The sequence below is a fragment of the Narcine bancroftii genome, chromosome 1, assembly GCF_036971445.1.
Source record: "Narcine bancroftii isolate sNarBan1 chromosome 1, sNarBan1.hap1, whole genome shotgun sequence".
NCBI classification, from domain to species: Eukaryota; Metazoa; Chordata; class Chondrichthyes; order Torpediniformes; family Narcinidae; genus Narcine; species Narcine bancroftii.
The window spans coordinates 225,599,097-225,611,610 of NC_091469.1; the positions used below are offsets into that span (position 1 = coordinate 225,599,097).

Consider the following 12,514-nt stretch of genomic DNA (forward strand, 5'->3'; position numbering starts at 1 on the left):
CAACCACTGCCTTACTGCCTTGTCTTTATTATCCCCTCTTAGAGACAGAATGCCCTGATCTCAGTGCAGGCTTCACCTTCACCCCCCTTCACCCACACCTCAACAAATTCCATTTATACCATGAAAACGTTAGCTCCGTCTCTGTGCCCACTTCTTCAATCACTATTTTCCACCCCCAACTACAGACCCCTTCTCCCTCTTTAAACCTTCCTCCTCTTGGTCACCTCGTTCTTGTCTGCCTACCCTAGACTGTAACATTTCCAACTGCCACCATGACATCAACTGTATCAACGTCACCATTCCCCTCGCTCTTTCCTATCTCACCCCCTCAGAACACCTGGCCCTCCACTCTCTCTGCACTAATCCCAACCTCACCATCACACCTGCAGACAAGGGTGACACTGTTGTCTTCTGGTGCATTGACTTCTATCTGGCCAAAGCCAGGCAACAACTTTCAGACACTTCCTCTTACTTACCCCACAAAAACTCATCAAACTACTATTTCACACACTATCTCCGAACTTATCACTTCCAGCCATCTCCCTAACCCTGTCTCCAACCTCATTTCACCTACCTCCTATCCAAGATCCAACAACCCAAATGTCGCAGCAGACATATCGTTTCTGTGCACTCCTGCCCCACTGAACTGGTATCAGCTTACCACAACTCCATTTTTCCTCCTCCTCTCCCCTCTTACATCTGCAATACTTTACATCACTCAACATCTTCAAGTTTTCTGAACGTGATCGTCTCATGTTTACCATGGATATCCATCCCCATACCAAAGGCCTCAAGCCCTTCAGTTTTTTCTCGACTACAGACCCAATCAGTCCCCTTCCAACACAACTCTAGCTAGTAGAACTTGTCCTTGTCCTCAATAACTTCTCCGTTGACTCGTCCCACTTCCTCCAAGTCAAAGGGGCAACCACAGGTACCAGCATGGTGCCCAGCTATCGCTGCCTTTTTTTGGGCTATGTGGACAAATTCAAGCTACAGGCAACTCTTTCTCCACTACATCAATGACGACTACTTTGGTGCTGCCTCACGCACCCATGATGAGCTCGTTGACTTTATCCACTTTGCAGCCATCTTCCACCCTGACTTCAAATTCATTTGGTCCATCTCCAGCAACACTATCTTTTCACGATCTCGGTCTGCACCTCGGGAGATAAACTCTTAACAGACCACACTTTGACATCTGGCCCCCTGTAAGGATTCCATTCCTTTCTCTCAATTCCTCCGCCACCATTGTATCCGATCCCAGGACAAGATCTTCCATGATAAATCATCAAAGATGTCCTCCTCCAAGCCATGTGGTTTTTCCTCTACCACCATCAACTTGGCCCTCACCCGCACATCTACCCTGGCCTCCTCCGTCCCCACACATAACAAGGACAGGAGAATCACCTGGTCTGTACTCCTCCCCCTGCCTATTTTTTATTCAGATGCTGTCTGCTTTTTCCATGCCTTGAAGAAGGGCTCAGGCCCGAAATGTTGGTAACATATCTAACCTATGCACGTTACAAGATCTGCTGAATACCTTGGTGTTTTTATTCTCTTTTGCAGCTGCCTAGTTTGCCATATATTTGTAGCATTTTCTGCTTTTATCCAAGAAACATCGTCACAGTATTTGGCAGAGTAACAATGAACCTCCACATCATAACCAACACTACCACTTTCACAACACAGTATATTCTGAAAATGTAGGGGTTGAAGGTATAGATGGCTTGCTGATAATCCTCTGGATAGGGTTGACAACATAGCTTTTCAAAAATATGGGTCAGATGGTGAAGGTCTCGTTTTTTTTTCTCAGCAGAAGTGATTTTGATTGACCTACCCCAACTTCTCCACTTCAACATCACTCAACATCTCAAAGTTTTCCAGCATTTGATTTTAGATATCTATCTTCACATTATTCTATTTTTATTTTTTAAATTTATTTACAAGCCAGTAGAAGCTGAATCTGGCCATTTAAACCCATGCTGCCCAATTACACCCAAACTAGCTTCTAACTCTATGCTTTGGAGGGTAGGAGAAAGCCGGGAAACCCATACAGACATGGAAGAAAGTACAAACTCCTTACACACAGCAATGGATTCGAACTCGGGTCGCTAATATTATAAAAGCATCATGTTAACCACTACACTAACCGTACCGCCCATTCTTGTGTTGGCTTCCTTTTATTATCATTGAAATTTTGGTTTTCTGGGAATAATGTCAGAGAATTGTAAAATGCTAATCCCTATTCAAAAAAAGGAAAAAAGATGGAGAAACTTAATCACCTGGAAAGATGCAGATTTGTTGTAAATGCATATTTCATAAAACAAATAAATTGCTTTTGACCAATTTGATTTGAATTCCTTGTTGAGGGAGCAGGGAGCAAGAAGAATAGTGTGGTGAATGTGTGGATGTGGACTTGCAAAATTTTTGATAAAGTACTACATTTAAGCTTGTTTGCAAAACTGAAGCCTGCATGAAAGAGTTAGTGTGGCTCAAGTAAGGAAGAAAGAAGAATTTAATTTCCCTTCACAATGAAGTGTGCAGGAATGTCAGTCAAGAGAGACCATCCGGACATGAAGCACAGAAACTATAACTGCAAGGAGGATAACAACAGATTTCCAGAGGGCATAAACTGTTAAAGCAGACTGGCACACAACCAATGAAATTTAAAATATTATACTACTATGAGGAAACAAACTTTAGGAAGGATAATCAAGGCTTGGACAAGGTCACTGAAGATTTACTATCATGAATGAAATGCGCATTATGTGAAGAGGTTAGAGAAAGTAGAATTGTTATCCGATTCAGAGAAGCTTTAAATCACGATGCTTTGATACAGTAAATAAAATACATGCAGCAATAAGTGTTGGTAAAGACAACAGATCTAAGACAAGTTCCAAAAGAACAAAAGGCAACAGAAAAAATTAAATTACAAAACACTGCTAGCAAGAATTGCTTGAAAATGTGCAAAAGACAAATTTAGCAATAACATGCAAGAGTTTTAGATACTGTATATACTCGTATAATAGTCGACCCCCCTCCCTCCATTTTTGGCCCCAAAATCATGTTTTTTCAGTATGACCCATGTAAAAGTCAACTCCCTTATTTTTGGCCCCGATGGCCCGCCTGCCCATCCATTCTCTCAACAGTCCAGCTGCCTGCCCATCCAAACTCCCAATGACCCGACCACCCACCCATCTGAGCCCCCGGCGCTCCGACTGTGGATCCTTGCCACAGCCGCCCGTCCACCAGACCTCCCAAACCCTTGGCCACAGACTCTCTCCTAGTATAATAACAAATTCAAATTAGTAAGTATTATGATTGCATATACGGTATAACTCCAATAATCCAAAATCGGATTCTCAGAAATCCTCATTATCCAAAATTTTTTCAGAGCCGAACTCACCTCGCAGGTTGAAAAATGAATTTACCCAACATGAAATTAGAACGACAATTGTCCTCATTTCAGGTAACTCCCTCCCCTCTCTCTTTTCCTTCTTTACCTTCCCCTATTGTCTTTTCTCTCCAACTTTCCCTCTCAAACTGCTTGCCACTGTCTCCCCGACATAAGCAGTTGGAAGAATCCCTTGTCCTGGCATTATCAAGGAGAGCAGCCTCCCGGCAGCAGTGGAGACCTCAGTCTTATGATCAGCAGCGGCCAGCACTTTTTTTTGTGAGAAAGAAACATTATTTAATGCTTATAAAGCCTTCCTTTGTTATTTGTTGTTGTTTAAACACAGTTCCAAGTGATTTGCTGTTGCTACTGGGCTGTTTTTAAAAAAAAATGACCAGTTATCTGAAAAATAATGTTTATCTGACATAGGCCCGGTCCTGACCATTTTAGATAATCAAGAGTTTTACTGTACTGTTTGGTCATTATGTATTGTTCACACTGTGTAACCCACAATACAGCAGTGTGTCTGCATTTACAAATGGTCAATCTTGTGAAAATACCATGAATTTGCAATGAAACTTTTTTATTGTACTAATGAAGAAATTTATATTGCAATATACCTGTTTGGCACAATTGCGCATTCGAGGAAGCATGTAGATTTCTTCAAGTTCTTTTTGCCTTTCTTCTTCTTCCATCCTTCTACGTTGTGCTTCTGGAATTATGTCATCCCAGTCCCTGATATTGCGCTGAGGCTCAAGGTCATCATCCATCGTTGAAAAGTTTGCCACCTATGGTGAGTAAATTCAGATGTAAGCACAAGAACATTTAAAAATAAAGAGGATTAGCAAACCAAGTTCTCCAGCTCTTCACTTCACTTCAAATCAAACACACTCTAATGGAATCTAAGGAAACTTGTTTCTCTTGTTCCTGATTGTGGAATGTTAGCTGGTCCCTGGAACTGATCATTTGCATCTGATGTTACACTCACTTCAACTTTTTATCTGGCTTCCTTCTTCTAACTTGTACATATTCGTCAAGCTGCAGTCAGCATATTGCTGGTAAACTTAGAAGCCTTATGGAAGCTACTTGTCAAATGCTGTAAGGAATTTATACCAAATTCAATAAACCCAAGGTCTCTCTTGTTTTTCAATCATGCTCTGAGTTCACTCTCCCCAATAAAAAATACAGACGACACTTTCCAGGTTCTAGCATTTCCTAATTTGAAAACGTAGCATCTTCAAGGGAACGTGGGGAGGATACATTTTGAAATTTGGAAATACTCAAACCTGGAAAGTGTCATCTATATTTTGATTGAAGGAAAATTACCTCGAGCTCATGTTCCCTTCGTAGTTCGTCGAAGAATAATGAGCAAACCATTATTCTATGCGAAATTACAACATATTACATTATAGTCACTATGGCAACACGACAATCAAGTCTCTTAAAGATATAGGCACAATATTAACTAATATTTAAAAAAACACAAGGTTTTAACCTTTACAAAAGGGTCAACAATCCCATCCAACAATCTTCTTTACTTGTTTCTCATCTGACATTAGAGATTTGATACTTAAGTGGAAATTTCTAGTGCAGAAGTCCACAGCAACAAAACAAAGGCCAAATTTGCTTCGCCAACCTTCAACAAAACACATTAAAAACCATGAATGTGAATAGCATTCAGTGTTTGAAATGGCTAAAGCTCTGGCAACTGATGAGCTTATCTTGCAATCAATATACTTTTGAGAGTACAGTTATGTGAAGGAGCTATACTAGCATTATTGTTTAAAAAAAATGTTGGAAAACACTCATCCAGAAATAAAAAGTTAATGTTTCAGGTAAATGATATTTCTTGAAGTTTTAAGTTGATGAAGGGGGAGGGTTGGAGAGTATTATGAATGTGTTTCATTTGATGACTGTCACTTTAAGGGCTAGTACTGGCTGTGACCATTCACAACTGTGGAGAGAACTGAGTGGCAACTATCAGGTACAGACTGTGGTCAAAGTTGATCCTCTGGAGGAAGATTTGTTGCTTTATACAGGGATAGGTGGAGAGAGAAACATTTAAACGAACAGCACCCTTGGTGATCAGCAGCCATCTCATGAACACTGTGATGGGGTAACTCCATGTGAAATGGGCAATTTGGCTGATTCTCCCTGTCAGGGGAATTATTGTACCCCACTATGACCAAAGACAAGGCTATTTCAAAAGGGGAATTATTGAACCCTACTATGACCAAAAGAAAAGTCACTTTGACTAACCCATGCCTGTGTTTTTGGAAGCATAGTGGAAATCACACGTTTTGTTTCCCCTTCACAAGGTAGAGGAGCTGTGATAACCGTTCATCAGAAAAGAGATTTCTCAGCAAGCAATTCGACAAGGATTTGTGAGTTTTCAGCAATCTGGTCACTCAGTCTATTCCATCTCCGAGGTGATTACTTTTGTGCATCAGTTTAAGAGTCTGCATTTCAACACAGGATTTCTACGTATGAACTTTGGATGGACTTTCCAGAATTATGTCTAAGCTGTAATCGCTTGTGTATCACACACACACACACACACATAAATATATTCATGCATAGTTGGAGTTAATTAAGGCGTCTATTATTAGTAGTCAATAATAAATATATTGTTTTAAAATAAAAACAATAAGTCTCTTGGTGAATTTCTATTCCTGCTGGTTTGTGACATAACAAGAGTTTAAAAAAAAGTCAACCTTTGCGACAGAATGGAGAAAGGGGTGGACCAGGAGAAGGGATAGAGAGCAGAGAGAGAAAATGAATGGCTAAAGATGTAAATAGGAGATGAGTGAGGTCAGAGGAAAGAACGAATAAAGCAATAACTGCAAGATTAAAAACATTGGAAACATGAAATAAAATAGGGAAAATTTTCACATCAAGCAGCAGCTGTTCTCAAGATCAAATAAAACCAATGAGAATATAGAGGGATTTAGCAGGTCAGGCAGTACCCGTGATGAGAAATTCAGGCCAGATCCTTTTATCAAACTCCCAAAATGTTGATTTTCACCTCCAAAGTAAAGGACAGCACGTTGTGAGGAGAAAATTGAAGGAACCAAAGTGAATTGTTGGTTCATTTATCCTCCTCTGCCCTCTCAGTGTTCTAAAAGGGCTATTCTCTTTGTACTCCGCTGGTTCACTTTTTCATCTTGGTGACTACTCCCCTTCTTAAGGCACCTTAGAGGTGGCACCCATCCACCTGTTCCACCCATCCACCTGTTACAGCACCAGCAATCAGGACTGGGGTTCAAATCCCATACTGTAAGGAGTTTGTTCGCTCTCCCTCTGTCTATGTGGGTTTTCCCCAGGGGCACTGGTTTCCTCCCACCATTCAAAACGTACCTGCGTTGGAGGTTAATTGGGCATAATTGAGCAGCATGGACTTGTGGGCCTATTACCGTGCTGTATGTCTAAATTTAAATTAAAAAGTAAAAATCTTGAAGTCCCTGGATAGTGAAAATAGGTATTTGCATCTTCTATGATTGCATGGGAAGGTGTCTTGAGAAGGGGAGTAGTCACTGAGAAGAAAATGTGAATCAGGGAAGCACAGAGAGAATAGCTCTTTTAGATTGTTGAGAGGGCAGAGGATTATAAATCCAGTAATGGCATTGAGTTAAAGATGGTTGAAGTGATGGGAAACTCTCAGTTGAATACTTCACTCAGGAAAGTCACTGCCCTTGAAACTTCAATATTGAATCCAATTATTTCATTTAATCACCCTTCTCTGTAAATGGGTTCTGGATTTCCTAACCGAAAGACCATAGGTTGGCAGCAGAACGTTGAGCACCGTCCTGCTGAGCACTGGCACCCCTCAGGGCTCTGTGCTCAGCCCACTCTTGTTTACACTACTGACCTACAAATGCAATGCCACATCCAGCTCTAGAGTCATCAAGTTTGCTGATGACACCACAGGAGTTGCACTAAAAACCTCATGAAATGGTGCAAAATAACCACCTGAGTCTCAATGTTGACAAGATGAAGGAGATGACTGCGAACTTCAGGCAGACCAGGGATGACCATCTCCACTACACATTAATAGGTCAATTGTGGAGATAGAAGAGAGCACTAAGTTCCTCAGAGTCCACTTAAGAAGTGACCTATCCTGGACACTCATCTCCTCACTTGTGAGGAAGGTGCAACAGTGACTGTTCTTCCTGAGATGACTGAAGTGGGCAAGGTCACCACCCACCATTCTGCCAACTTTCTACAGGAGCTCTATTGAGGGCGTCCAGAACAAGTGAATCACAGTGTAGTACAGCTGCAGTTGAGCATCTGATTAGAGGTCAATCTATAGGACCATAGGAGCAGCAGAGGAAATCACTGGAGTTTTCTCCAGCCCGCCCCACCACAATCAACGTGATTTCCCGGGACTGGTGTCTAAAGCGGGCTTACAAAATTGGTAAGGGACCCTATCACCCCGCAGACAGCATCTTCCAGCTACTCCTGTTGGCTATGTCTCTGCCTTACTGATTATCAACACAGGCACACCCTAAGGATCCATGCTTAGCCCACTGCTTTACTCTTTATATACTCATGGCCATGTGGCCAGGCACAATTCCAATGCTATCTACAAGTTTGCTGATGACACTATAGTTGTCGGCAGGATCACAAACAGCAATGAGGAAGTGAACGATAGATTAACTCTTTGAGTGGCGTCACACCAACAACCTTGTACTCACTATAGCAAAACCAAGGAGATGATTGTGGATTTCAGGAGGAAGTCAGGGGAACACAACGCAGTCTGCATCATGGGATCAGTAGTGGAGAGGGTCAAGAACTTAAATTCCTGGGTATCAACATTTCCAAGGATTTGTCCTGGAGCCTCCATGCTGATTCATGAAGAAGGCTTGCCAGCAGCTATACCATGTGAAGTATTTGAGGAGATTCACTGTGTCACTGAAGACTCTCGAAAACCTCACAGGTGTACTGGAGAGAGCATTCTGGCTGGTTGCATCACTGCCTGGTATGGAGGCGCCAACTCTCAGGACAAGAATAAACTCCAGAGGATTGTTAACTCGCCCTGCAACATCACAGGGACCAGACTTAACTCCATCAAGGACATCTACATGAGGTGGTGTCTTAAAAAGGCAGCCTCTATCCTCAAAGACCCCCACCACCGAGGCCACGCCCTCTTCTCTCTGCTATCATCGTGAGATGGTACAGGAGTCTAAAGACAAGCCCTCAGCAGCACAAGAACAGCTTCTTCCCTGCTGCCATTAGATTCCTGGATAATCAATGAACCAAAGACACTACCTTACTTTTCATGCTCTACTATTTCTATTTGTATTATTTTATTTTTGTAAGATGGTTCATAATATAAATGTTTGCACTATAATGCTGCCACAAAACACCGAATTTCGTGACTTGTTCAGGACAATAAATTCTGATTCTTTAAGATATACAGGAGTATCAGAGACAGAATGGCCAGGCTGAGCAATGGCTTCTTCCCACAAGCAGTGAAACAGCTGAATGACCAATGAACTGCTCATACAAACCCCTGTCATTCTACTATTTATTTAGCAATAATATTTCTTTATTTACATACTGTGCATAGGTATCATTTGTATGGATGTTATTTTTGTATGTGTGTTTTGTACCAAGAACTGGCAAACACTGTTTCATTGAGTTGTACTTGTAAAATCAAATAAACTTGAACTTTTTGATTTATATCACAACTAGGCATTTCCAGTATTTTCTTTTTGTTCAGATTTCCAGCAACAGTAGTGTTTCAAATCCTCAAGTTCCAGCAATATTTTCCCTCTCTTCTGTTTTCATTCATCTATTTCCATGTAGATCAAATATTATTAACAAGCCTTAACTCTCAGCCAATACAAACTCCATCTGAACCATGCAGTCTCTCTTGGTCTGCACCCTATCATAGGCATTCCTTTTGTTCTCTCGATGCTTTCCATTTCTCTGCAACTAAAAACATGTTGGATTTATAAGATTTTCTGATGTTCACAAATATTAAAATGTTAAGTCTGCTACACTCTCCAAAGATGCAGGCTGATTTGTTTTTACTTCAAGCATTACATATCTGTAGTTTTTGCTTTTTAAAGGAATTACTCGAGGCTCTCCATCTTCAACAGGTAATTTATTTATAATGGTCTCCAGTGTTGTTCCAGGAGGAAATACAAAGGTAATTCTTGCTCTACAGTTTAGACTGTTGATAGCATTTGATGAATAACACTGGGTCACGCAGGCACAAAATAAATCTCAAGAATGCACAAGTCAGCAAATGCACCTGAGTATTATCAAAAGTCCCTCAGTACCTTGAATTGGGATAGCAGCTCCTCTCCCACAGTGGTAGGCCCAGGTTCATTCTCATGCGTTTCAGCACGGCAAAGAATTTCATCAATATCCATTTCCTGCAAAAATTTACAATAAAACATACAATGAAATTTATTATGAAGAATGAGCATTCTATAACAGTAATCTTTAACTACTTTTAAAAACTTCATCTTGGTTTTCATTTAATACCCCCTGCAGAGAAATTTTGGAAGCAAAATCATTGAGGAAGATTAAAACAGCTTTATAATATGAGAAAGGAAATTTAAAACTAAATCTTCACGGCTTCTTTTTAACTTTACCTGAAAAACCTCATGCATGATTTGAAATTGGAGGTGGGTTTTCTTCCATTTTAGTTTTACCTGCTCCACAGCCCCAACAACAAGCTACTCTCGAGAGGGGAAAAAGGATAAAATATGATTTTAACACTTGGAGGAGTGACTTTGATGATTCAAGAACCTGACACAGGAAGTATTTTTTTTCTCGTAAGTGGGTTTATTAGCTGCATAATGCCACAGTATCTAGCTGCAATGTTCAACACATCTAGCTTTTCAATAGCATCTATTATAAAATCCTTACTTTAATAATAATCCTTATATTATAAGACAAGTCCTTATTTGGGAAGTGAAAGAATAACATCCAATACACTGCCATTATAATGATCATATATAATCACTCTATTATGTTGATTAATATATCAACCAGGATTGGCAAAAAGTCAGGGTTCTTGGTAATCAGGGTTAGCAAGAAGTGTCAGTGACCAACTTCATGTCTTTATTAAACACTTACTTCTTATGAACATTTTCCTCTTACTGTACTGAATTCTAGCACTAATGTCTACAAGGATCAGAGATATGCCTTACATCTGAACCTTCACCTGCACCTTTTCCTTCACTGGCAGCTCTGGATTTCCAATCTCTCTTTAAAAGCTCAACATTTTTTTAAATTTCACACACATATCATGCTCCATTATTGTCTGACTTTGGGATCTAGATTTACTGCATTCAGAAAACAATTTTCTTGAAAGGAGTTTGATTCTCTGATGCACTTGGCAGCAAAGTCTATCTAACTAGCTGTGGCCAGCCCACTAAGGGGTAATTTCTCTACAAAGGCCAACAGGTTGGTCAAGAAAATAGACTCTTTGGTAATACTCTCATGCAATCAACAAGGATATAAAGAACAAGTCATCAGGCCGGTAGAATCTGGCTTATAACTTAAGATAACATTTTTAAAAATTCATCCTGAACTAGGAACAATGCACGTGAAGACTGATAGAACACAAATTTGCTAACAAGCACCACTGATGAGCAAAGAGAACTCCCTTAATATTCTTAAGATAGTGTATGTTCTATAGTGTATTTACTTCAACTTTTTCAGCATTCTCCACCCGGGCAAAAAACAAATTCAGAAAGAACAGCATGAACATTTCCAAAACATCTGAAACAAGCCATTAGTGACCAGGCTACGGATCACACAGCTCCATGAAAACACAACAAGCTTACAAAAGAATCTGTTGTGACTGTAAAGAACATTAAACAATCCAGAACAGGAGCAGGTCCTTTGGCCCATGATGTTAGTGCCAACCACAATACTAATTTAAATTGCACAATTGTCTGCACATGGTCTATATCCCTCTATTCTCTGCATATTCTTCTGTCTGTCTAAATGCCTCAAACATTGCTATCACTTCCCCTGACAGTTTTTCAACTATCTACCACTCTGCGTAAAAGAAAATGTCTCGTAAATTTTCTTTAAACTTTTCCTTGAAACTATGCTGTCTAGTATTGGACATTTTTGCCCTGGGGAAAAAGACTGACTATCTATCTTTCCTATGCCTCTCATTATTTTCTATACTTCTAAAAGGTCGCTTGTCATCCTCTGACACTCCATAGAAAACAATCCAACCTTTTCTTGGTGTTAATACTCTCTAATCCAGGCAACATCCTGGTAAGACTCTTTTGCAACCTGCCCAAACCTCTACAGCCTTCCTTTAATGCAGCAATCAGAACTGCACACAGCACTAAAGCGGATTTGTGTTTACCTCTGATTTAATGTTAAACTCTATTTTATCTAGACATGTATTCTTACTAAGTTGGTTGTAGGCTAGTATAGGGTCATAACACAGATTATAGCACATTTACAGAGAACCATTGAACTCAGAAAGAGTGTTCATTTTCAGAGTTCATGTGTCTTATTTAAGAACAATGGAGCGTTTGCTTTATTAAAAACTGAAATACCTAAGTACTCGATAAGAACTGCTGAAAGAACCCTTCTGTTTTAAAACTAAATCTCAAGGCCTCTTGAACAAGAGAAATTAAAATCAACCAGGTGAGTGATATACGTAAGCCTTTGAAACAGAGGTGAGGTAATCTTTCAGTCTTGCTGTCTACAAGACAGAGGTATGAAGATCACATGGTTTACAAGAAATTGGGCTAGGCAACTGTTTAAAATTCCAATGACTGATCACTTGCTTTCTAAGAATTAAGACTGACCTCGTTGATGATTTAACTTTCATATGGCTTGGAGAAATATATTTTCGAAATTCAAACATTTTTGAGAGAGTTCAGATTGGAATTTACAGAAGTCAAACCCTGTCACACACAAGGGTTGAATCATTGTGAAAGACAGGGTTAAGTTACATTAACCAGAATAAGTGCTGTTGGGGCTGTTGTGTTACTCCTGGGGAAAGGAGATCAGTGGCTTTTGATGAAGTAGGACCACTTTGCTATCTCTTTGGAAAAGAGGACAGAATTCTATTGGGTCTATTTTTGTATGGTCACTTTGTTTAACCTTTGTCCGGATTTGCGAATTCATCAT

At 40.1% G+C, this 12,514-nt stretch overlaps 1 protein-coding gene across 3 annotated transcripts in view; it reads right to left on the bottom strand.

Moving 5' to 3' along the window:
- Positions 1-12,514, bottom strand: part of chd1 (chromodomain helicase DNA binding protein 1) — a 196,369-nt gene that overhangs the window by 33,158 nt on the left and 150,697 nt on the right. For all 3 annotated transcript variants that reach the window (XM_069892317.1, XM_069892325.1, XM_069892309.1), the window contains 2 exons: positions 9,682-9,777; positions 4,015-4,182 (listed from right to left, as the gene is read on the bottom strand). In XM_069892317.1, coding sequence (XP_069748418.1) covers positions 4,015-4,182; positions 9,682-9,777 — 264 coding nt within the window. The remainder of the gene's footprint in view (positions 1-4,014; positions 4,183-9,681; positions 9,778-12,514) is intronic.